The sequence below is a fragment of the Macrobrachium nipponense genome, chromosome 43 (assembly GCF_015104395.2).
Source record: "Macrobrachium nipponense isolate FS-2020 chromosome 43, ASM1510439v2, whole genome shotgun sequence".
NCBI classification, from domain to species: domain Eukaryota; kingdom Metazoa; phylum Arthropoda; class Malacostraca; order Decapoda; family Palaemonidae; genus Macrobrachium; species Macrobrachium nipponense.
The window spans coordinates 49,757,072-49,784,012 of NC_061104.1; the positions used below are offsets into that span (position 1 = coordinate 49,757,072).

At 41.4% G+C, this 26,941-nt stretch overlaps 1 protein-coding gene across 1 annotated transcript in view; it reads left to right on the forward strand.

Annotated features, from left to right (window-relative positions):
- LOC135213731 (uncharacterized) overlaps positions 1 to 26,941 on the forward strand; it is a 125,423-nt gene that overhangs the window by 43,506 nt on the left and 54,976 nt on the right. The window contains exons 7-12 of the mRNA XM_064247847.1: positions 805 to 1,272; positions 1,834 to 1,926; positions 2,550 to 2,701; positions 14,730 to 14,879; positions 15,844 to 16,066; positions 19,956 to 20,174. Coding sequence (XP_064103917.1) covers positions 805 to 1,272; positions 1,834 to 1,926; positions 2,550 to 2,701; positions 14,730 to 14,879; positions 15,844 to 16,066; positions 19,956 to 20,174 — 1,305 coding nt within the window. The remainder of the gene's footprint in view (positions 1 to 804; positions 1,273 to 1,833; positions 1,927 to 2,549; positions 2,702 to 14,729; positions 14,880 to 15,843; positions 16,067 to 19,955; positions 20,175 to 26,941) is intronic.

Here is a 26,941-nt window from a genome sequence, read left to right on the forward strand (position 1 = left end):
TATTTGGCTTTACAATCTTTTATTGTTTTTTAACTGGTTTCTAGCTGGCACTAGAAGATTATCCTGTTGTTAAGACTTCAGGCATGTTAGCTATGAAAAATACAAATTGATTAAAAATTTGTCATTTTTTGAATTAATACATGTTTTGTCTAATATTTCTGTGCACTTATCTTTGCAAAATTAAATTTATAACTGACATACTATCATAAAAGATAAGAACTAAAACAAACAGCAAACCCCTTGGTATATTTATGAGCAAATTTACATAAAGACATCTTGTGGGATAGGCACTACATCCTTCATTGAATCAAGATTCCAGCTAATTCTCATGAGCTGCCCAGTTTATTTTAGCCAGTCTAAAAGTTGTCATTAGTGAATTTATGGGCTTTAGAAGTAATGGCACCTCTATCCCACCTGATTCTCCCAAATTGATGGTGCGTAATATCTTACCATGATTCACTCTATTGTTTACCCAAAACCTGTTATTGCTACTCATGTGAGCATGTCCATCCACTATGGGTTAAGGAATGTTAAAGTGATCAGAACGTGGAGTAGAATAAAATGTAACAGTTAATTGGTACAAGATACTACCCTTACTGAATAAGGAAATTTCAAGAGTTAATTATGTGAACTTAATTGAACTATATATTCTGTTGGCATTAAAAAAAAAAACTTGACATCTTTAAAAATTGACAATAATGTAAGTTAACACTTACATTATTTGTCATTTGGATTTTTTTCCCTTGAGCCTTGCAGTTTATTTTTTCAGAGTTTTCATAAGTCCCTTGCAATTTATTTTTTCAGAAAGTTAAAGATGATTCAGGACTAGTCCACATAGTCAGAACCCCTGTCAGCATGGCCCCGGGTGTCCGCAGAGCAGGAACCCCAGTTAGCCATGCTGTTAGTCCCCACACAATTCAGCAAGTCGCACCAATCATGGGTGGCGTACGACCAGGAACTACCCCTCATCTTGCAGTTAGCCAAGGTCCAAGACTACAACGAAGCACACCCATTCATCGTCCGCCAAAGCCCGTAGTACAGAACCAAGAAGAACAACAGCAGCAGCCACCATCATATCAGGGTGCCTTTTTGAAACAAATTGAAAACAAGATACCCGTGCATCAGAAGGTTATTGCTCGAAGCAAAGGGACAAAACCATCTGCTCAGCAGCGAAGAGCTGTTTCACAGCAGCTTGGAAATGTTACACAACAGCAACAGCAGCAGCAGCAGCAGCAACAGCAACAGCAGCAGCTGCAGCTGCAGTCTAGACAGGTAGTAGTGACATGCAATAATGATTTTGTTGGGTGGCTTGCATGAAGGGTATGGTTTTTTGGTTGTAAGTATAGCTTGTTGCATGGCTTTGTTACATTTCTTTTTGGGGATATTGTTTGATTACTGACAAGTATCACCTCTATTTAGCCAATTGTTTAGTACTGGACTTCCCAAGACATTATAAAGATTTAATTGAATCAACAGTCAACATTTAATGTTTGTCTGTTTGTCTCTGTTTAGTGACCTCTCTAAAGATTTGTTCTGTACATGACCTCTTTAAAGTTTTGTTATGTACATACTTCAGTTGTAAGAGAAATTATCATTTAGCATTTCATACTTGTAAAGTCAAATTCTCAGTGTTAAGTATATTAGAAGTTTTGAATTTAAATATTCATTGAAACAACTTTGCAAGAAATCAATTGTTAATCATACTGAGCTTTTCGAAATGTTGTAGTGACAAAATAATTTTGCTATAATATACAGCATATTTTGCCAGTTCAAAAATACTTGAAAAAGGTTTGATGTCGGTGAGATTGCACCTAAATATTTGTATATTTTCAGGTTACAGGAATACCTCAGGGTCGAACCATAATTGCCAGTTCAGGACCTGCTTCCAATGAGATTCAGCAGCAGGCAACTGACATTCAGATTCAGGTATGTCTCTCTCTCTCTCTCTCTCTCTCTCTCTCTCTCTCGATCTCTCGTCTCATCTCTCTCTCTCTCTCTCTCTCTCTCTCTCTCCTCTCTCTCTCTCTCTCTCATATATGGTAACATATTGCTGTATCATTTTTTATATAGATTTTCATGATTATTTATGAATTGCTACAGGCTAATTTTAAGCAGTTTTATTCGACTTTTATCTGAATGAGCTGGGCAGAGATAGTACTATGTGAAGCAAATGTTAATTTGAATGAGATAATGCAAGAATGATTTTGTTCCCAGTTTTATACGTATAACTTGCAAAGTACTGTTAAAGTACTGAGAAACAGGTAAGCCTAATTGCTATTGATATATATATATATATATACTGTTGAATTCTATATAGTTTTGATGACTCATCAGTGTTTAGGTTTGCTGTCAGTTTATGTTGCATGTAATGTTCCTTGAGCTAAAGTGAAGGGTACAAAATTGGAAACTGTACTCTGGATAAAAATATAAAGTTTCTACTTTTCTCTTAATTATAGTAGGGTGGTATTGGTAATCATAAAATATTGTGAGGAAAGTGTGCAGACTGATTTTAGATTATTTTACTAAATGTCCTTTTGATTTGTTCCCAGAATGCTAGTCCAAGTAAAAAATTATCGTTAACGGAATACAGAAGTAGACAGAAAGTGTCCCAAGATTTGAAGCAGCAGCAACAGCAGACAACCAACACCACTATTGTTGCTCAAGCCACACCCCAAGCAATTGGGGAAGAAGTCAGAATGGTGTAAGTATTTACGGATACTTATTGGAAGTGTTCATTATGAGTGCAGGTCTTGTTTTGAGGTATGATTGATTTTTTTCATAGGTTTTACTAATTAGAAAATGGTGAAGACCAAAGTGTTTTTTGTCATAGAAAATGGTGAGACCAAAGGGTTTTTTTTGTCATGGTGAATTCTCATGTACAGGAGTAGTCCCCCCCCCCCCCACCCCCCCCCCCCCCCCCCCCCCCCCCCCCCGTATTCGGGGGGGGGGATGCATACCAGACCCCCGTGAATAGTTAGAACCCGCGAATGTTTGGAACCCCTATAAAAATGCTAAAAACAGCCTATTTTGTTAGTTAAAACTCGAGAAAAACCCACTAAAAATGTTCATACTTTGTTTTTTAATGGTTTTATCACTAAAAGTGCATTTTATAATGAAATAAAAAAAAAAAGGAGTTTGTGGATATTTCTCATGGAAAAATACAGCAAATTTGCAAATTTTCTGCGAATAATGCGGGGAAACGTTCCCGAGAGAAATTCACGAATGTGAGAGTCCGCAAATCTGGAGAATGCGAATACGGGGGGTTCCACTGTATAGTGATTTTAGCACAAGGACATCCCACATTGAGTTGCAAATAGGAAAATGAGGCCAGATTTTTTGTGAGATCAGTATAGCTCGTATTGATTACCTGACTTGTCTGTAGGGTTGTAACTGTATTGATAAGATTATTTAATTGGTCGGCTGACATGTTGGTTTGTGGTGTGACATGCCGATCAGGTGTCACAAGTTAGCTCCTCCCCAGGACGATGAAAAATCACTACCTCGTGTTGATCAGTTACTTATGTAGTGTCTTCAGCGGTGGGAGGTTGAAACCAACATTCTTTGGAAGCTTGAATTTCAAGTCAATGGCCCCTGTGTGGTGGTTCCATGTGAAAAGGTTTCCTCTACGGAAATAATAATGATAGTTTATAATAATATTTTTGATAATTGAAGTTTTACATCCTTATGATAAAGTATGAAACCCATGTGAAGATTTGTAGTGCTGGAACATAAAAGGAAACCTTGTACAGTAAAGAGAGAATCAAGTGCCTGTAGAGTTCTGTGGAAGTAATAGTGTAGGAGATAGACATTACTATTGTTATTATTGGTGAGATAGTAGAATTGCATTCCTGGTTTGTAGGTCTCACCAGAAGGATTTATTCTAAAATTTGATGATAAATTTGGATAGGTGGAGCGGCGGTGGCTTGCTGAAAAAAAAGTAATTGGTACTATGCATTGTGCAGTACAAGGCAATCTCTTAAGTGGTGCTTTCCTACAAGGTTGATACATGTTCTATGATCTGTATTCTCAACAAGTCATTGTTGGAGCTCTTAATTTCCCAATCTGGTCTTGGACTTTCATTTGTATTCTTGTACCCACATCCTTTGAGTACTGTTCATGGTACAGTGGTACCTTGGCTCACGAACAAATTGTGTTACGAACCAGATGTTGAAAAAATTTTTGTTCCGCGTCGAGAACCGTGCTTCAAGCCACAATCAAATTACAGTAGGCTAACTTCTTTTCCTCCTCTTTATCTATCCCATTTCCTAGTTAGACTAACCCCTTTTCCTCTGTCTCTTTATCTATCCCATCTTCTAGTAATGTTTGCACTGTTTTATATTAGCCGTTACATAAAGTTTTATGAAAATATGCGCAATTTCACGTAGAATACAACAAAAAACAACCAGTGGTTGTAGTTTGTTCATACACGAAACAAACCTTCGGTCTTAACATTAGGATTTACTAGCGCCAAGCTGGAAACCGGTAGAATTAAAATTACACTTGTGAGATCCAGGGACTAATGGCATCTATACCAGGTCACGGGGCATGTATACCCAGAATGCCCACGGCTACCTGTGACCCACCAGTTATTTTCCTACCGCCTTTAAGATAAGACGTGTTACTGTCTATCTGATTTAAAGCCGGTTTTTCAGTTTGCCCGTTCTTTATCCATTTCATTTTTTATTTTTCATTCCTTTTCTTTCTCCAAGTGTGATCAGTGTGTGGTAAGAGTGTATACGTGGTATGATGGAGAATTTTGCCTCAACATCGGGATCGTCTACCGTTTCGAAGAGGAGACAAAGGAAATGCCCAGGAGTCAGTGGCTTTCCATGTTCTAGGTTCCTAACTTCGGTGTCGACGGATCCTCATCCAACGTGTAGTAGGTGCAGGGAAAACGTATGTACGGTTACTAATCCGTGTTCTGTTTGTCGCGGTTGGTCGGTGGAACAGTGGAAGAAGTTCTATGGGAAAAGCCAATACAAAAGGAAGGGGGTGACGCCATCTTTGGATGACCAAACCTTACCGGCTTCTTTTGTATCGGTAATAAACCAGGCTGCTCCATATGTTTCTCCACCTGCTTTTGATTTGTCTCATACCCCTTCGGTTTCTCCTAGCGGTTCTGTATCGGAAACGTCAGGAGGGGCCTTGGGTAATTTTATGAATAATTTGCACTCTCCTTTGTTCCCAGCAAGTAGAGGGGGAGATCCGCCATCTTTGTTCCAGGCTCCTGCTACTCAAGCGCATAGGTTAGATGGTACGTGGTCAGCGCTAGGCCTACCAGGCGTACCAACCTTGGATGGTCTGCTTGCGCATTATATGACGTCACGTTCCAGCAGGGTCCGGCAGCGCTGAATGTTCCTCATCCCCCGGGCTTGCAATTTATGGGGAAAAATTAATGCCGCGGCTTCACCATCCCACTCAGTATTTACAGCGATGCAGAACGTGGGAGGTAGTTTGGCAGCAAACGTGCGGTTGCCAGCAGAAACCTCTCAGTCTCTCCCTACGAGAGGGATGACGTCACAACATACGTCACACTCCGATATGGCAGGTGTGATGACGTCACAGACCGGTTCTCGCCCTTTTTCGCTGCACCCAGACGCTAATACGCCTTCTGACCCGTCAATGCAAACTGTAATGCAGAAATTACAGGATATAGAGAAGAGAATGAATAAGAGAGACAAAAAGAAAAAGTGTGATTCACCTTCTTCGTCTTCTTCCTCTAGTTCGGCGTCATTGCTAAGTCCGATAACGTCACGGCGAGCGCCAGTCAAGCGTTGGAGGAGGATTCGGGAGTTCCTGGCGGATTCTCGAGCTAAGAGGAGAAGAATCAATTCTTCCTCATCTTCGGACCAAGACTGTCATTTCCAAGTCAGCAAGAAGGTCGGAAAGTCAGTGGCTATTAAGCACAAGGTTGGCAGACGAAGCCGTTCGCAAGAATCCGAACAAGCGAGAGAGGTGACGGCCGGCGAGCTAGCGGCCGAGGCGGAGTTGCCAGTTCGGATCGCAAAAACTGCGATACCTCTGGTAAAATCGACGTTGGCGGCGAAAGGTGCAGCAGAGGATGGAATGCAGGTCCCAGTTTCGCCCGTAAGGCCGTTCAAAATACGTACGAAGGACGATAAGGCTCCTATTAAAAGTACGAAAAATAGAGAGTTGGCAACCTCGGCGGATACGTTCGTGGAAGGCAGTGTCCGTCTGGATAGAAGGTCGAGGCCGGGCTCGCCGATGCTCGAAAACGATGCCAATACTAATAGAGACGAACTTATGTCTGTCTTAAGGGAGCCTTCATCTTGGAGATCTAGACGAGATTCTCGCTCTAGATCCGTGAGCAGAGAAAGAGGTGGAGACGTTCTCGTTCCCCTGCTGACTATCCGGGATCGAGCCAACAGCGGCCAGCAAAGATCAAAGAGACCGCGGCCCGTAGGGGCAGGCGGCCGTGGAATTCCGGGCCGTCTGTCAGAAGATAGAGGCGAGACAACATCCCTTGTGACGGAGAATGGTACACTAGAGCCGGAGGAAGGAGAAAACCAAGAGTTTCTGGCCTCGTATGCAGAGGTGATTGATTTGATTCGTCAATTCAATAGCCTTTCGGAGAAGACAGAAACACCGGCCAGTATGCTTCCTCCTGGAATTGACATGGCATTTGGACTAAAGAGGGATACCAAGGTGTCGTATGAATTGCCTTGTTCGAGTCATGCGGAATCGGTCTTGCAACACGTAAACGCAAAGATTGCAGGGAGGGATAATTCCTTAAGATCTAATAGATCATTTAAATTTATTCCCCCTCCAATGATAAAGCAAAGGAAATATTATAAGACACCGAAGGTCCCTTTGCTGTCTAGACAAATGAACCCTAATGTTGTAAGGTTAAGGCCTGGATTAACCTTGGATCAGGTTAAAATGGAGTGCCCTTCGATGACGTACCAAAGAGGCTGCTACGTTAGAAGCAACAGCTTCTTCTGTCTTTCAGGCTGCTTCTTGGTTAGACCTTTGGTCAACAGCAGTGGCGAAAATTGCATCCTCGGAAGCAACAAGGAAAGTAGTGGATGAACCATTGTTCATTAGATTACTACAGTCAGGTTCCAAGGTGATTGCGTACCTGACAAACGTAAGTGCCAATGTTTGGGCAAATATCCTGCTAATGAGGAGAGATGCAGCATTGGCTAGACTAAGCCGCAATGTGGATTTGGATTCCCTGTTAGCAATGAGGAATGGGGATATCTTGGAATCGCAACTGCTGTTGCCAGAGGTCATACTGGAAGAGGCGATAGATAGAAGAAGGATGGTGGACACTAACGATAGGTTGGTGCAACAGGCAGTTAGGAAAACGTCTAACAGTCAAACTACTCCTTTGGAGGGAAGACAACAGCAGATGTCTCGAAAGAAGACAGTGAGACATAGCATCCCTAATAGAGTCACAAGACCCTCTTCCCCAAAGAGGATAACTCATCGGCCCTTTCACAATAGAAACAACAGAGGAAGGGGCAATAGGGGAAGAGGGAGAGGCTCAAGAAGATAGGATGGGCGCCTCCCATCACTCGGCCACACCAGTGGGGGGTTGCCTGGCAAATCACTGGAAGGTGTGGCAGGAACTAGGGCAGAGCAGTGGGTGGTGGATGTTCTCAGGATCGGGTATATTTGATCCCGTTCGAGGTAACCCCGCCCCTGACAGATCAACCATTACCCCACGTCACTTATGCCCACAAATCTCAGAAGGCCACTATTCTGCAGGACGAAGTGAAGAAGATGATGGGAAAAAAAAGGAGTGTGTGCAACAAGTATGCAGTCCGACAAAAGGCTTCTACAGCAGGATTTTCCTGGTACCCAAAGCCAACGGGGAGTGGAGGACAGTAATAGACCTGTCAACGCTGAATCTGTTTATAAGGAAAACCAGTTTCAAGATGGAAACTCCGAAAATGGTTCTACAAGCAGTCAGAATCGGAGACTTTATGCTGACAGTCGATCTAAAGGACGCATACTTTCAGATACCAGTCCAATCAGTCTTCAAGGAAATTTCTCCGCTTCAGTCTTGCAGGGAAAGCTTTCGAATTCAAGGTCCTGTGCTTCGGATTGACAACGTCTCCTCAAGTTTTTACAAGAGTGTTCACCCTCGTGTCGGGCGTGGGGCGCATGCTCAGGGGATCAGGCTAATAAGATATCTGGACGATTGGCTGGTGATAGCAAAGTCCAGGGAGCAAAATTACTCAGGACAGGGCGGCCCTCCTGCAGGCTTTGTCACAGCCTAGGTATTGTGGTGAATCAGCAGAAGTCGCAGTTGGATCCAAGTCAACGTTTGGAATATCTGGGAATGGTGATAGACACAACACAAGCCAAAGTATTCCCGACAGACCAAAGAGTAGAGAAATGCAAACAAGTGTGAATGCCTTTCTGGGAAAGCAGACACAGCCAGCAAGACAGTGGCAGGTGGTGCTGGGAATCCTAACCTCCCTGGAGAAGCTAGTACCACAAGGGAGGCTACACCTTCGGTCCCTACAATGGAGGATGAAGGAGTTTTGGTCACCAACAGTAGATCACCCGTACGAGCAAATTCCCTTGTCGGCAGAAGTGAGGAAAAGACTTGCTGTGGTGGGTGAACGACGACAATCTGACAGTGGGTGTCCCCCTTCAACAATCCTCCCCAGACCTCTTGCTGTTGCTCGGATGCGTCACTAGAAGCTGGGGAGCCCATATGGAGGAGTTGATGTTGTCAGCATAATGGAGTTGCAAGAACAGAGAACTTCATATAAACGTGCTGGAGTTGAAAGCAGCTTTTCTGGCTCTACAGGAATTCAGGGAGAGAGTAAAGGGACATTCAGTGGTATTGATGTCAGACAACACCACAGTAGTAGCTTATATAAACAAGCAAGGAGGCCTAGTTTCTCGGCAGTTACATGTGATGACAGTTCAACTTCACCAGTGGGCTATAGAGAACCTGGTTTAGACATCAAGGCCAGGTATATTCCGGGAAAAAGAAACATAGTGGCCGACAAGTTGAGCCGCAGGGATCAGATTCTGGGAACGGAGTGGTCCTACACCAACAGGTAGTGGACAGGATGCTCATGTTGTGGGAAGGACCGATCATAGACCTATTCGCAACCAGGTACAACAAAAGTTGGAAGTGTATTGTTTAGTAGTCCGGACGCAGAGGCAGTAGCAGAAGATGCGCTACAACACCCCTGGGACAATATGGACGTACGCATTTCCTCCATTTTGTCTAATCCGTCAGGTTCTGAACAGGGTAATGCGGTCTCAGAACCTCAAGATGACCCTGGTAGCCCCGTTATGGCCGAAAGCAGAAGTGGTTTCCAGACCTACTGGAACTCCTAGTAGATGTGCCAAGAGAGTTACCTCCATGGAGCAACCTTCTGTGTCAGCCTCACGTGGAGAGGTACCACCAGTCGTGAAGTCCCTATCGGCTTCACGGGTGGAGACTGTCAAGTATCTCCTCCGAGCGCGAGGGTTTTCGCAGAAAGCAGCAACTCAGATGGCAGGTAATATCAGAAAATCATCTGCGACAGTATACCAAGGAAAGTGGTCAGCATACTGTGATTGGTGTCGTAGAGGGAACGTGTCTCCACTCTGTACCACTATTCAGCAGTTAGCAGACTTTCTGATATATCTCAGAACAGAAAAACATATGTCTGTATCTGCAGTGAAGGGGTACAGGGCGGCTCTAGCCTCAGTCTTACGAATGAAAGGAGTGGACATATCGTCTTCATGGGAGTTGGCCATGCTGATGAGGAGCTTTGAACAGTCATGCCCACCAAAGGAGCTAAAAGCCCCAGATTGGGATCTGACCAAGGTACTGAGTAGTCTGACAAAAGGGTGGGGGAGCTACATGGCCTCTCATATCTCATAAAGCACTCGAGAGGTTGGAGATCAATGGTATTTGAGTTTGTCCCAGAATTCGTGGCCAAGACCCAAAATCCAACAATAGTAGACGGCAGATTCGACTCCTTTACCATACCTTCCTTGGCAGACTTTGTAGACAACGACAAAGCTGAGATGCTCCTGTGCCCCGTCAGGGCACTAAGGGAGTACTTAAAGAGAACAAGGCACCTCAGGCCGGGGTGCCAGAGGTTGTTCGTAAGTACAGGACGGAACAAGAAGGAAGTGTCCAAGAATACAATATCGTTTTGGCTAAGGGAGACGATCAGAGATGCTTATACGGCAGAAGACAGAGGGTCAGATAGCCAGGTGGGAGCTAGAGCTCATGACATAGGGGTGTGAGTGCTTCCCTGGGCATTTAAGAGAACATGTCTTGTGGATAAAATTCTGAAAGCTGTGTGTGGAAACGCCAAACAACTTTCACCTCATTTTATTTGAAAGATGTGCCCATAGATCCTTAGACACCTTTTCCTTGGGTCCAGTGGTGGCGGCCCAACAAGTGATATAGTTCATCCAGTGCCCCTGGCGGGTCAGTTTGCGTCTAGTCTAAGATGAAGGTATGAAAGTAGAATGAATGGGATGACTGGTCTTTTTTCTTTACTACTTTCTTCCTACTCCTTTAACTACAGGCAATATGAAGGAGAGTACCGTCATGTGCTGGAACGGACTAGATGCAGGTGAGATGGTCAGCCATACTGTGAAGCTATCTTAGCTGATGATATACTTTTCAGTAGCAACACACCCCTCTGGATAATAGGGAAAAGAGGGGTGAAGGTGGATCCAGTTGCAAGGGACAAGAGTAAACAGTAGAATGGTATCTACACCGTGGGAGAAAAACCAATAGATCCGCTTATATCTTTGGTCCTAGGTTCATTGTCCATTCTCTTAGAATTTCCCTATATATTCGGAAATGGATAAGGTGGCAAACTCCCAGTCAGTTGTAGAGACTTACCTCCCTCCAATAGTAAGTCTATCCTAATGTTAAGACCGAAGGTTTGTTTCGTGTATGAACAAATACCAAATTTGTAACTAATTTGTATTTTTCATAACTAACAAACCTGAGGTCTTAACAGTTAAAGGCCCACCTCGAACCACTCCTCTAGCAGTCTAAACTGGGTTAGAAATATAACTGGTGGGTCACAGGTAGCCGTGGGCATTCTGGGTATACATGCCCCGTGACCTGGTATAGATGCCATTAGTCCCTGGATCTCACAAGTGTAATTTTAATTCTACCGGTTTCCAGCTTGGCGCTAGTAAATCCTAATGTTAAGACCTCAGGTTTGTTAGTTATGAAAAATACAAATTAGTTACAAATTTGGTATTTTTATCAGTTTTGAAATATTTTCATATAAATAACGATAAGTGCCAAAATTTCAACCTTCGGTCAACTTTGACTCAACCGAAGTGGTAAAAAAACGCAATTGTACGCTAAAACTCTTACATTCTAGTAATATTCAATCATTTACCTTTTTTTTGCAACAAATTGGAAGTGTCTAGCACAATATTTCGATTTATGGTGAATTAAAAAAAAAAACTTTTTTTTTCCTTGTGTCTGCGCGGTAAATGTTTGCACCGTTTTGTATTAGCCGTTACATAAAGTTTTATATATGAAAATGTGCGCAATTTCATGTAGAATACAACCAAAAACAACCCATGGTTGTAGCTTTTATCAGTTTTGAAATATTTTCATATAAATAATAAGTGTCAAAATATCTACCTTCGGTCAACTTTGACTCGACCGAAATGGCCGTAAAACGCAATTGTAAGCTAAAACTCTTACATTCTAGTAATATTCAAACATTTACCTTCATTTTGCAGCAAATTGGAAGTCTCTAGGACAATATTTCGATTTATGGTGAATTTATGAAAAAGCTTTTTCCTTACGTCCGCGTGGTAACCTGAAAAATTCAGAAATTCTTTTGTCCGATTGTTGTAATATTTGCACCGTTTTATATTAGCCGTTACACAAAGTTTTATATATGAAAATGTGCGCAATTTCATGTAGAATACAACAAGAAAAACAACCCATGGTTGTAGCTTTTATCAGTTTTGAAATATTTTCATATGAATAACGATGTGCCAATATTTCAACCTTTGGTTAACTTTGACTCAACTGAAATGGTCGAAAATCGCAATTGTAAGCTAAAACTCTTACATTCTAGTAATATTCAATCATTTACCTTCATTTTGCAACAAATTGGAAGTCTGTAGAACAATATTTCGATTTATGGGAAATTTTTGAAAAAAACTTTTTCCTTGCGTCCGTGTGGTAACTGCTGAAAAAATCAGAAATTCTTTCGTCCGATTGTCGTAAGGTTTGCACAGTTTTATATTAGCCGTTACATAAAGTTTTATGTATGAAAATGTGCGCAATTTTATGTAGAATAAAACCAAAAACAACTCATGGTTTTAGCTTTTATCAGTTTTGAAATATTTTCATATAAATCATGATAAATTGAAAAGATTTGACCTTTGGTCAACTTTAACTCTACTGAAATGGTTGAAAACTGCAATTGTAAGCTACAACACTTACAATCTAGTAATATTCAATCAATTACCTTCATTTTGCAACAAACGGGAAGTCTAGCACAATATTTAGATTTATGGTGAATTTTTGAAAAAACTTTTTTGTGTGTGCGCGTTACGAATTCATGCATCATATTGTGATAATATTTTTTCTGTGTTGCTTTGATCGTTTTACAATTTGTTATATACCAAAATCATTACAATTTAGTGTACAATACAACAAAAAAATAATTAACTTGATAGCTTTAATCGTTTTGCTCACAGCGCGATTTGTATACAATTATATAAAAAAAATTTTGCGCTGTCGTATATTCTAATATTCATACATGGTAATGGTATTTTTTTTTCATTTCTGATGGTTGCATACTAAACTTTAGGCAATGACAAAAATGAACTCTTAATCTTGAAAACTAAGCGTACTGTGATTTAAAAAAAAAAACTTTTCCGCTTCGGCGCTCACTTCCGAACGCCGCCGGCATACAGGAGACACTTTCGGAAATACTGGCTCGGCGTTTAAGGGTTAAGTTAAAAAAAGTAAAAGAGAATTTTAAAAGTATCGTTAGTAGCATTATACTTGTTGTGTAAACACATGCAGTCAGAAACAGCCGATTTGCCATAAACAACCAAATCCAATAACAACAACGATTTTTCTTGCATTTCAACATTGTACTATAGTAAAAAATTACCTTAGCTATGTTATATTGGCAACGTGGATGAAACCCCTGCAAAATTTGGTATAGTACCATCAAACTTAACGGTAAACTAAATTTGAGAGAAATATGTTTTACGATAAAAGGTGAATAGTATGTAAAGCTCATAGTATTCTGATGAAATCAAGTGGAAAATATCGAACGCAGTCGTGATTTTATTTGTGCAACAAACATGCCCTCAGCGCCAAAAAATTTCGTTCACAACGATGTGTATTCAAGTGATATTTCGGCTTGAAGACACTTGTATAATGTAAAATGACCTTGTCCCACTTCAATAGAGTATCTAGAGATTCATTTATGCCATCTAGAAGCAAGAAAATCGCTCTTGATTTGAGTTCAGTACAGCAAAATAAAACTTACCTTGCAATCGCCCTCTGCTCATTTCCAAACCAAAACATTGATTGCTATTTGTATTTTATAATACAACAATGGTAATATGAAAATACATTCAATATCATTGGATCCAGTGAAGTAAAGCATAAGTTTGTGCCAGTAAACCATAAAAAAATGGAAAGAAAATAGTGTTATTGAGGTTTGAACAAATTATTTGTTTTACATGATTTTAAATGGTTAAAGTTGATTCAGGTTACAGATTTTTTGAGTCGCAAACAGCATCCTCGAACAAATGTTTGTGAACCAAGGTACCACTGTACTTTTAATATCTTCTTTTGAAATGGCAGTCCAGGCAGTCCTAGGGTTACGATGGCTTCGGCTTATGAAGTTCCAAGGTTAAGGTGCTTTTTAATTATATTCATCAGAAATTATTTCCAGGGTTACTGTTCCAGGGTTACAACGCCTACAACACTGATATTGCAGATGAAGTATGACACCAAAAATGCAAAATAATTAACATTTGAAGGTTTTTTTGGATGAAAAATGCAATAAGAATGCAGTTTACATAGTTATCAATGCACCCAAAGCATTAAAAGTAAGGTTTTCTTGGGATTTTTGACAATGTTTCAGCTTACAACGATTTTCGGGTTACAACGCGTCTCAAGAATGGAACCCCCGTCGTGACCCGCGGACTGCCTGTATTTTCCATTGTATTTTAACCCTTTGTGGTTGGGTGACATATATGTATATTTACTTATAGCTTTTGGGGTGGATTCTGGATCAGCAAATTTATAACACAAGTTTATTTTTGAAATTTTTTAATGCCACGTGTGTTTATAATGCAGTGTGTGGTACTATACTTACCTCAAATAGTAGTGACTTTCATATAATTGGAAAGGCAATTTATCATACTTTTACACTGGGTAACGGAAATTAAATGTGTCTATTCAATTTATCATTAATTATTATTTAAATATAAAAAAATTTTCATCACAGCCAACATTTACTCATTGATTTGGAAAAATATTTGAATGGCATTTTCAAGTATTACATGGTAAAGTTCAGGTTTTAAAAATGATGCCAAGTTTAATAACATACGCAAAGGATAATGTTACTGAGAGAGGTCAAAGAAAATTATTGCTTAACTTTTTCACCAATTCAGCAAAGGTGAAGGTTGAAACAGATTATGACTTTGCCTCTCGAATCCATGGTGTTAATTAATAACAGAACTTCAATGGAAAATATGAGGTAAGGTTTTTATTCCTTTTCCAGACCTGTGTCAGTCAATGCCAATAATAGGCAGCAGTATTGCTTCCTTCAACAAAGTGATGGGAAGAAGTACCTGTATCCAGTAGATATGAATATGAAAGTCTCAATCTGCACTCCTTCTACAGCTACGTCAGCTACAACAACCATTTCCAAGTAAGTTGTGAGAAATTTGGGAAATGTAACAATAGTATGTTGCTAAATGAATTTGTATAGGACACAAGGTTTCACTTTTACTCTTCATTCTTTTACTTTTGCCTTTTTCCAGGCACATCACAGAGAACATCAAAACAGTAATTTGAAATTGTGTAGGCATTTCGTGTAAAAGAATGTAGATTATGTAAGAGGTTTATAGTGGTGATCCTTGGGTTTAAAAACATTTTTAAGGAAAAACATGAATTTAATAATTTTAATTTTTCTTTATGGCTTGCTTTGAGCAAACTCATAACTTTGCTTGGAGAGTGGATGGATTTTTTGCATAATGATATACTCATCTCTCTTAAGGTTCTTTGCAATCATCCTCCCTACTAGATTGGTGTTTGGGTTGTTTATGATTCTCATAGTGCCCTCCCTTTGGCATACCGTTGTAGACAGAAGTGGCTCAAAGGAAAGGAGTCATTTTCTGGGATGGCAGAGTGTGGTACATGCATGCATTTCTGGGTATTTTCTTTCATTAACAGTCAATATGATGTTGCTTGGAACTGTTTACACAAGCCTGAATAGGATTATTTTATGTATTTTCTCTTAAGCTTACTGTTAAGCAGTTTATTAAAGCTATTGCTTTATACTCAGCAAAGCAACAAATTTTCTGAAATTTCATCATCAGTCACACACAACTGAATCTGTTACTTAACGTATTCTTTGGAAGCTTGAATTTTAAGTCAGTAGCCCCTGTGGGTTTGTGCCATATGTGTGGGGTTCATCTTCTGAATGCAAATAATGTACAGAGACACACACAATAGTTCTGTCGTGAGCTTTGGTAGGTGACTAGAACCAATGAGACTATAATAGTTTTAAAGCTTTTGTCACATTTTTAATCTTTGTCAGAATTTTTTTAGGTTTCATTTTATTCCTTTTGTCTGGTATGTTTGTTTTTAATTCCTATATTTTATGATTACAGGCCTCCCCAGCTAGCAACAAATAATAGTCCAGTTTTAATAGTCAAACAAGATGGAGAAGGAATGAGATCAAGTTCATCACCAGTACAACCACAGTCATCTCTCAACTCCCCTTCACCCTCCCCAACAAAAATCATCTCGTCCGGAATATCTACCGCAAAACCTCCAATCCAAGAGCAGCCTGTTCATTCCACTGCATCTCCTGAAGAGTCAGACAAAGAACAGGTTAGCCAAGAGTTTATAGACTTCAAGGTTCTTTTATTTGTAATGTATTTAAGTTTGTTGAATTCCTCAGAAAAAGTATAAAACATTAGTGTTTTGTTAAGTACTATCTACATAAAATTGAAAAGTAGAGTTTTATGTTTTTACAACAACAATAAAACACGTTAGGGGAAAGAGGAAAAAATGGAGCGCTTATGTCTTACCTGGAATATGGGATTGCTTTATGCCTGGAAGGTCGCCAGGGAAAGTCGGCCAATAATAAATTTAGTTTATTTACAAAGAAAACATTGAATGGCCTGAGATAACTGAACGGCATACAGGCCAAGTGGAAAAGAGCACCGAGTGCTGTCTGCATTACTCTTAACATTCACAATATGATAAAATGACCGAATTCAACATTTAATGCAAAGCTGGTTTCCAAATTGATGATCTCCGGTAATAAAAGCGCTTGCAAGGAGGCAGGGATGCACAGAGTCAGCAGTTGGCAATCTGGAAATGAATTCCAAATTACACACAACATAAAAAGAAAGACTTCTCACACAATATTTATGTCTAATGCACTATGGAGGGAGTTTATCCTTAATCAACAATGCTGAACGGATGGGAGAAATCTAGCTTAAATAGAAAGGCTCAGTGAAGATTTTTGTTAATCTGGGACGAGTCACAAGGGTAGCATGGTAGAAATGAACAAGGGAGGTTTGTTTGAGAAATTAGAATTGAAATTTGGAAATGTGTGAGACATGGTTTGACTCTGAGGAAAAGGACTGGCAATATGAATGTAACTCAAACATACCTGGGTGCCTTATGGAGAGTAATTTGAAGAGATTGGTGTTGGCTTGGTCCAAGTTCGGGGCGCGCCAGTCAGCGCCTTTGTTTAGGCCTATTTGGGAGGCAGGACGGACGTCTGTCCATTACGAGAGACTGGGCCGGACTGAGGCTGATCCAAAGTGTGGATCCTGGGCGGTGGGGTAACTTTCTTCCCGTTGGCAGGTCATTCTGGAAACGTACGGCCAGCAGAAGGGTCACAGAAATAGGGATCTTATGAATAGGCCTAGGAATTACCTAACTAGCTACACATTTCCCTTGGGATATGTCCCTAATGCTTAACGAATTTTATTCTCCTGCTACGACCTGCCGGAAATGCCTATGCTGAGTTTCCCTCCTAAAGTCAGCTGATTTTAAGAGAAAGATGGCTGCCGTTTCTAGCCAAGTGCATTTTATAAATACTGGAGAGGCGAGGCGATATAAAAAGAACGTAAACAGAGAAAACTTTATTATTGTAATAACATTCAAAATAAATTAACAAAATTGAACGTAATTTCTATGGTGAAGAAGTAGCATTTCTGTTTGTAATGTTATTTATAAAAAATATTAAGAGAGATCATTATTAAAGTAATGTACAATTGGTGAAGCTAGAGGTGAAGTTGATAAAAAAAAAAAATAGGAGAGAGGACTGTGTTCGAGTGCATGTTCAAGCAAGGGAACTGAAATCTTATAGTATGAAAGTCCATTGTACAGTGGCTTTAGCATTGTTCAGAATTCAAGAACAGTGACTTTATGGTGACCACCCATTGAAAGGTAGCAAAATGTGATGGGTATGATAACCAAGCAGCCACAATTAGTGCCTCAAATATTTCATTCAAACTGTATTCTGAATATTTGAGGATGATAACACAGAGTTCCCCTCAAGCTGCATAGGTTGCAGAAAAGGTGATCCCTGTAATAGCCTTTTGCAGATAGCCTTGTACAAATACCATCCGACTTAGACTTACACAACATACAATTCATACTTATGACTATACTAATGGCAGCAGGGCTGAGTGGCTGATGCCGTAGGGTACACCGTTGTGGTACAGTTAACCACCGAGTTACTTGGCAATGCATCATCTTGTCAGAGCTCTTGTCATTCGGGCAATATCAGATTGAGTTACCTTGCCTTATCAGAAGGATTTATATATCTAGTGCTGGAGTTTCTGGCAAGAAGCCGAGAAAAGTTGTTAGTACTCTCGACCTGAAGATACAAATAAAATATAGAGGTGGAACAAAGTCATCAGAATTTCTCTCATTCTTCACCTTTCCCATTCCAATTCTTCACCTTTCCCATTCCACTTTGTCAGCAATCCTTAAAGATGAAGATGACATCAAAGAAGCAATGAAATCTTCAGCTCATGTAAAGTGGACAATCATTATTAACTTTGGATGGATTGATCCTCAGGAGTTGTAATAACAGGTTTGGTGTGGTGGACAGGTTGATCCTGTAAATAGGCAATATTAAGAATCCGGCAGGAAAGAGGTGCCAATACTTCTATATGCTATAAATTTAACTTATGGTAACTATTACACTGGCTAAAACCAAAAATCGGTGTCTCAGGACTTTAGTTCTCCTTCGAACTTCATGGGGGAATGTATTACATCTCTCGCATGATGTCTTTTTTTAAATTGCTTGTAAATATGCCAAGGGGTTGGTGTTAGATTTTTTTCTTGTCTTTTACGTTAATATGTCGGTTGTAAATGTTATTTTACAAAGAAAAATGCAAAGAAATATTAGAAAAGACATGTAAAAGTAAGAAAAAATTTTTTTTTACTGAAGCTTCGTTTTTGGTAAATCTACATAAATATTTTTCAACAAATATGCTAAGAATTTGTTACTGATTTTATTTCTCATCTGTTTTGATATTGTGTGATCAGGAATTATAATTTTACAGAACATAAAATTATTTATTAGAAAAAACATATAAGTTGGTAAAATTTAAAATTGTCTTGTAAAAGAGGCCCCACAATGGGTTGTAAATAGTCATTTTCAACTTCTCATGGAAGGTAGTAGTATAATAGTAATAATGATGAGAGAACATTGTTCTACTGGTTGAACTTGGTGAGTTCTGCTTTACACTAGTTTAAATTGCTATATGGCAAAGTTGATATTGCAGGAAAGTAGGAAGAAGGGAATAGTTAAACTTGAAAAAAAGGGAAGGGAAAATTAACAGTGAAGGAAACGTGAAGGAAAGAAACTGAATCAACCAGTGGATGGTTGAGGTCTCTGAGGAAAAAAGTTTAGGCAGCAAAGTGTGGTGTATAATATATATGCACAACAGGTTTAAGAAATGGAGATCCATGAACCTGCAAGATGATGGGCAGTGAGAGAATAGAGAGATCTTTAAGGAATCAGTTTGAGGTCAAGAGTAAGTGGCAAAGTCAGGGAGTTAGATATGGAAAGACTAGACTAGAGTACTAAAAGCTGAAAGTCAATAGGGAGAAGAAAAAATTAAATGAAAGGTTAAAAAGTACTGGAACATTTGAGAACGCACCCAAGAAATAAAACAAAGGGAGGGAATAAATGTAAACTGCAGGAGGTTGATAGCATTCAGTAGAGAAGGGGACTTCTGAAGAGTTTGGAAAGCATTTAAGATGAAAAATGACAAAGCTCCAGGTGCAATTAAAAAGATAGAAATGCTAAATGGCAAGAAACAGTGAGAGTAGATAATTAGAATGTGTAGGGATTTGTGGAGCCTGGAACCTTGGGTTTGCTTTGGAAAGTAATTTATTTGCAAGGTACACAGCAACCATTAAATTCCCTACAGGGTGGAACACCAGTTTATATAGCACCATCCCTTATTTCTGTCAATCCTAGTACTACCTACCTAATCACTGTTATCATGACTGTTGTGTTGACTGCAAAAATGTTAGTTTTATTGGATCAGAGATTATTGAAGCTTATGAGATATAGGGGCCATTAATGATATCAGAAAAGGGTTTAAGAGGGCGTTTTACTTCAATATGGTTCTATAGGGTTGCATCCGTGATCATTGTGTGTCAGTGTGTGGATCTGATTTTTAAAAGATGTCAACTTTTATCTTTTAATTTAAAATGTTATTATTAATGGTGTACATTCCAGAATGAGAAACCAGTCTATGTACAAGGAAGAGCTGCTTTATGCTCGCATTGTGGCATAGTAAGTGAGGATCTCGTTCGATGCCAAAGATGTAACTTCCGTTTGCCAGCTAATGTTCGCACTGTGAGCCATCCAAATGCAATTACAAGTACCAAGAATAATGCTTTAGAAACACATGTGGTTAGTAGAGGAGTAACCGTTACAACTCAAGTTGGAAAACAAGTATGTATTTGATTAATTTCTTTGAAGAGGTAGTCCCTGCAAACTGCACATTCACATACAATATTCCATACACAGAACATTTTTTTAAATGTTTGAAAGAGATGGCAAAATCTGCCTTTTTGTAATATTAGAACTAAGAAAATTTAAGAACCTATGATAATTATTTTTTTTTATTGAGGTTACACTAAGTTCTTGTCACCTTGTGCATTTCTTACCTAAATTCCTTTATGGTTTAGGTCTTCTGGGCCTATTTTCCATGACTTTTGGGACTGTTGCCAATTTTCATCCTACTGCTTCTGAGTATATTACTTCTCTGACCATTGTTTAGCCCATATGTCCTAAATATCTTTGTTTAGAAAACCTGTTTATTTTCCATCTTCCAGGCACCACTTGCATCAGTTCCCTGATTTGTACTTTTTTCTTCCTAACTTTTGACTGACTCAAAAGTTATCATTATGAAATTGAAATTGTTCAGAATATTAAGTTTTCATAGTAAGTACCCTATGCTCGCTTGCTGATTGGGTGGTCCTGAGTAGGATACCCTGCTCTGCCAGCACGGAAACATGAATTTGTTTCTTGTGAATAGAGATTAATTTCTCGATATTATGTGTTTCGGATCCCACAATAAGCTGTAGGTCCCGATGCTAGGTAACCAATTGGTTCATATTCATGTAAAAATATTTTTACGTATATAGGGCCTTGTGAGAGACTTGATACGTAAACGGAAGTAATTTAGGGATTTCAAGAGGGAATTGCTTGAACTTACCGTAAACTTTCTTTAGAGGGAAGGTCGCCAGAAAACTCAGCTCGTTACTTTAAAACTATTTATTTACAAAAAGGCCCGTGCTGGCCTGGAGAAAAGTTAAATGATATTGGCCCCCACGTTGGGGCTTATAGTCTCATCCAATTCAAGCTGATTTTCATTCACTTGGGTTAATGCACACTTGCGGCAGAGAGACGGCACGTGACTCATGGAATCTGGAAAAGAATCCCAGATTAAACGAGATAAAAGGAAAAATGACTTCTTGCTTTGATTAAGGCTAATTAATTCTCTACCATTGGGGAAGGTAAACTCGAATGGTTCACTGAGGTATGCACGAAAACTAGGTCTTTAACAAGTCACAAAGGGGAGCACGTGGCCCGATGAGGACAAAGGGCTTCTGATGTAGAAGGGGTAAAAATAAGAATTGAAAATGAATTTAGCAAGAGTCGTATGGTAGTAAAAGGTGCTGGGTTGAAGTTTACACTTTCAGACGTACCTTTATGCAATATTCTGTGTATCCTTGGAGAAGAATGCGGTCCGACCTCTGTTCAGGTCTGGGGTCCGGGTCCACCAGTACGTCGTGGGTAGGCCTAATTTTGGGAGGCTGGCCATTTGACCTCTGTCCGAGATCACGTCTCGCAGCCGACTGAGAGCGATACTGCTTGCTTTCGAATCACGGGGCTTCCAAAAACCGCCTCGAGCATTGCCTGAAAGGTGGTAAACACAACGCCAGCAAATTGGGAAGGAAGGTAGGTCTTATTGTAGAAGTCCCTAAAATCCATCTCGAAGCCTAGCTACTCTTGTGACCTGCCTCTCTTACCCTAAGCTTCCGTCAGGCCGGAAATATCATTCCTACGACATCCCCACTCTCCCAACAACAGTAGCTTCAGGAGACGGCATGGCTGCTACTTTTATAATTTAAACATAACTAAAACTCTGCTGGGTAAGGCGAGGCGTTCTATAGACGTAGCAGCTCCCCTGTTAAGAAGGCATTCACTCCCTTTCGGGCTCCGTGAAGGTCTTGGCTTAAATAAGTTGATCGCCTCGACAACCCAGTTCTCCTACTCTAACTTGAAGTTTTTTGAGCAGCGATACGGACTGGGACTACAATGGCCTACCTAACTTATAGGCAAAGGTGCTAAGTGTACTAACTTAATGTCGGGATGTAATCTAGCCTAAGTAATAACTACAGGTTTGTCTTGTGACGACAGTCTACTCTACCCCTAGATAAGGTTACTTGAAAATTCTACTTGCTACTAACCTAATGCCCTGGTACTAAATCATTAGCCTAACCTACTCAATACAGTTAAATGAAGACGCAATCATTCCAGAGTGTGGTACGCACAGCAGTAGTCAGCGACGGAACTGTTAAAAATACATAATGAGAGGTAATGATGTGTGGGGATGATGAGTGGTTAATTTTACCAGGAGGGAAATGCAATGAGGTAATTATATTTAAGTGAGGTTAGTATTACAGTGGCTAGGGGTTAGAGGGTTAGTGCTACTGGCAGAGATCGGGCTGGCTACCTTCTCTGGGTAGGTGCCAGGATCATTCTGCAAATGAATGTGACTGTACCTCAGGCACAGTGTCAAGGAGAGCATGTGGCTCTTTTTGTTAATATGTTAATGACGTCCCTTCTTCTTCTTCTTATTCCTCCAGGACCTGGCTATACCAGTCCTAGGAGTAGACGGAGGCACCGACTCTGGGGAAAGGCCAGAAAACGCCGGCAGGAGCTGAGGCAGCGTAGCCTGAAGGATTTCAGGAGAACACCCTACTTCGGTCTCTGCAGCAACCGTCGTAGAGGTGGAACCTACTGCAGGGGAGGCCCTCACTCCGGCTGCTGCGGCAACCGTCGTGAGGGGAAAACTCCAGGCTGACTCCTGGTCGGGCAGTTCCTGGTTTCCAGAGGAGGTACAAAGGTAAGGTCTGCCGGAGGTTCATCCTCGGGCGACCGAGGTAAGGATGAAGAAGAAGGAACTAGTGATTGGCCATGGGCTGTGGTAAGCTCCATGCCTGTTGGAGGATCTCCTGTAGGAGGATCCTTGATAAGGTTAGGCGCCGGCGCTAGCTCGGGGCCAGGCGCAGAGGTCAAGTTTCGGTGGTGGCTCTACGTCCAGGCTGGACGGAGGCTTGGCACTGCTCAGTGCTGCCAAGTGGCACTGGCAGAGAGTTGAGGTCGACTGGACCTGTGACGGGTACCGGAGGTGCAATACCTCTCAGCGTGCCCTTGGAAATGGGAGACAGAGGCTCCTGTCTCTTGTTGAAGGCTAGGCCTTGTGGAAAATGGACAGTGTCCGCTGCTGGTAGTTTGCTAGGGCACCTAGGCCAATTAGTAGAGTGCCCTATTACGTTACAGGTTTGCAACGGAACTGCGAATGGTCAATCTCCCTCCTTGGTAACGGGGGAGACTGTTGGTGGACATACTTCCTAGAGGAAGTAGAATTTCGATGACTCCTTGCCTTGGAGTGATTTGTTGTGGGGTTAGGACCCCTAGGCTTCTTGAACGGTGAGGGAGACTTCATGTCTTGCCCTAGGAGGAGGTCGTAACCTCCTGGAATGTAGCTTGCAACTGCAAGGGTACAAATTCTGGAAAAAAATGAGGTCTGGTGACCCTCAATTGGACGGTCGGTAAGGATCAGCTTGATATGGTTGATACCTTCGATGGTGATTAAATGACGTTTATCGACGTTTGCTCCTCGGGGGATTCGGTCTTCCCGTATCAGGGAGATTTGAGCGCCAGAGTCGTCGTAGGCTCTGACATGGCTTGGCTGATAATGGCTTTGGAGGGGTGCGACTGTTATAGGGCCCTTAGCTGGGGTCCTAGAGAAGAAGGATTGGTGACGGCCATTGCGATGGCAGGAATATTAAAATTTGCGCACCCTCCATAGTTGGCAGACATGTGACCTTTGCGGCCACAGTCTCGGCAGAACGTGTTCCAGAACCTCTTTCCGTGGCACTGGATGATAAGACCGAGATGGCCCCACAGGTTGCGAATCTGTGGAGTCACCAAGGCTGGCAGTGTGCTCTGGCACAGGGTGAAAACCGTCCTCTGTTGGATCACCCTCGGAAACAAGTCCGGGGTCACTGGTGGGCTTACCTCTTCCAAAAGGGAGGAGGTAGGCGGTAAAAAGGTAAAAGGCTGGCAGGATGCGGCAGGAATTTCCATCTCCGGCACTGGATCAGGACCAGGCTCACAAATAGAAAGGATGTCAGGCTGACCAGAGACGGCGGGACTAAGAGAGACAGTGGGTGCAGGGCTGGAAGCTGGCAGAGTGGCTTGAGCTAGGATACTCTCCTTACGGGCCTTCTCCCGCTTGATGTCGAGTTCCTTCTCCTTGAGAGCGAGCTCATGCTTTCGCTCCTCTTCCCTTGCCTTCCTTTCTGCTTCTCTTTCTTTTCTCTCTGCTTCTCCGGCTTTTCTCTGGTTTTCCCTTTCTTCCTTTTCTTGCAGGCGCGCGGCAGCCTGCTGCGCCTTTTATCCACTGGTCTAGTGCTGGTCCAGTGTAACCAGCCTCCTTGCCCAGAGTTATGAGGACTCGGAGCCTCTCGAGCTCTACGGCAAAGAAGTCGCGGGAAGCAGGGGAAGACATTTCCCTTAGGCTGCAGTAGAGGCTCTGATGAAAATGAAAATAATGGCCAGGAAGGGTACGGAATGGAATAGGAGTGCCTACTGTGGAAAGTGGCACTCACTTGGAAAGGTGTTCTGCGACGTGGTAGAGAAAAAGTCTGAGAAGACTTGGGAAGTGTCCCGTAAGTTGGTGGCACTTTCGGATTGGCACTAAAGAGGTGTGAAAAAATCAATGGAGTGTACGGCGTACGTCACACTTAAGGGCGTTCCTAAGTTGGGAGACGCTGGAATGGGCTACCTGTAGGTCCAATACAGGTGCACGGCACTTATGAGGAGGCGTTCCTTGGTTCAGTGATCCAAAATGGTGGATACTCTATAATGAATGAGCGTTCCGTAGGACGGACACGCAGTATAGGGCTACCTGTACGTCTGTACAGGTGCGCGGCACTTATGAGGAGGCGTTCCTTGGGTTGGTCCGAAAGATCACTGATCCTCGTACAGGACATTAATGAATTGGGCGTTCCGTAAGGACGGACACGCAGGTTTGTCAGCACTTAGGGCTGGTATTGCGGCACTTCTGGGAGGCGTTCCCTTGTTGAGTGTTCCGAAGGATCACTGACCCTTGTACACGGACACACTAATTATTGGGCGTTCCGTAGGACGGACACGCAGGTTTAATGGCTACCTGTACGGCCTGTACAGGTGCAATGGCACTTATGGAGGCTGGAGCACTGGGGTGTCCCGGACACTACATGCAGTATACTTAAATATACTGAAGTGAAATGGCACTGCTCATGGCAGAGGGTAATAGTGGAGGAGAGAAAGTAAAAGGTGGGTGGGGGGGGGGGGAAAGGGAGGGGAGAGTACTTCAGCAGCCAGTCGATGGACAGTGTCAAGAGTTAGTGGCACTGTAAAATGATAAGACCTACGGTGCACTGGTGGTGGCCAGTCCTAAACTGGTAACGAACCCTGTCTGGAAAGTAATGATTTGCGTGGCCCACACTGTGCGAATTGTGCTTGCGGTATACGCAAGTCTTTCGTGATAAAGAAAATGAAAAGACCACTCGGGCAACGCAGGTAATGATAATTGAAAATGCTCAGTCCCTCGCTGAAGTACTCGGTAAATGAAATAAAATAAAGGTTTGCAAACATGCAATGGACACATGCGCGTACGTATCACGCTGTGTAAATGAAAGACACAAGAGACTAACATAATGTTAATTCGGCATGCTATAATTAATGTAAGATGTAGTACTCTTGGCTTCGTGAATACTGGGTTCTGGGTTTCTCTCCTCTCTCTCTCTCTCTCTCTCGGTCTCTCGAGGAGGGTGAAAACTGAATATATGAAATGAACTCCCTTATATTTGAATTGAACTACTAATGTTCGTTTAATATGACGCAACTTGCGTTAAATTATCTACTTACGTTAACGTTTTTTGTGAAAGAATTGCTTTTGATAACGTTTTATGAAAAATTATAACGCGCTCGCGGTGAACGATTTTTACGTTTAATGTTAGCGGCTTTGCGCTTATGAAATGATTTGCGTTTCAATATGAATTTTACAAAGACGCGTTTTACGTTAACAATTCTTGCAAGTGACTCTACTTTTAAGATTTACGTTAACTTTACGTAAGGACAAGTGAAAAATTACGGTAAGGATTTGAAAACGATGTTAGCAAACAATTGTAAATGAGGTTACGTTAAGTGAAATGAATTTTCGCTCAGCGCGCTAACCTGTGAGCGAGGTGCTGCGAGGTGGAACACGTGAGGCGAGAAGAGCGGGTTAGCACCAGGTGTGCTAGCATTGATGGCGAATCAGCTGATTCCCTGTAAATGCGAGGCGATTTACAACACGAACGTTTAGTTTCTTATTCAAGGCGAATTACGTTAATTTCTCTGGCAGGACGATAGATACTAGTACCGAGATCGATATTATTTACGTTTAAAACTCGAGACTTACGTTACTTTGCTTAAATTGTTTAGATAAGGTTGAAAGAGGAAACAAACATGGCTGCCGCTGTGAATGAGACGAAGGTTGGTTGAGACCGCGCAGGCGCGAGAGAGCGCGAAGCTGAATTAGCTGAGAGGTAAGAGGTTACCAACACTTGGAATGAAAACTAAGTTAAAAATGAATACCCTAACATATCACAGACAAAAGAATTGTACACTTCTTTTGCCGTAACTATTAGTAAAACACTCCTAACTAGCTAGGCTTTCTCATACAGCAATAAACCCTGGCAAAGCACTTCCTAGTTTGATCTGGTCCTTTCTGGCATCATATCTGCCACGTGTTCGTGAGAGCTCCTACGAGGACAGCACAAAGTAACAGAAAATTCGCGGGGCAAATTGTTTGCTCGCCGCTAAAATAAAGCTCTGGCGCGTTCGCCGTTACATAATAAGATTTCTACCTACGCTCTTTTTAAACACTTCTACAA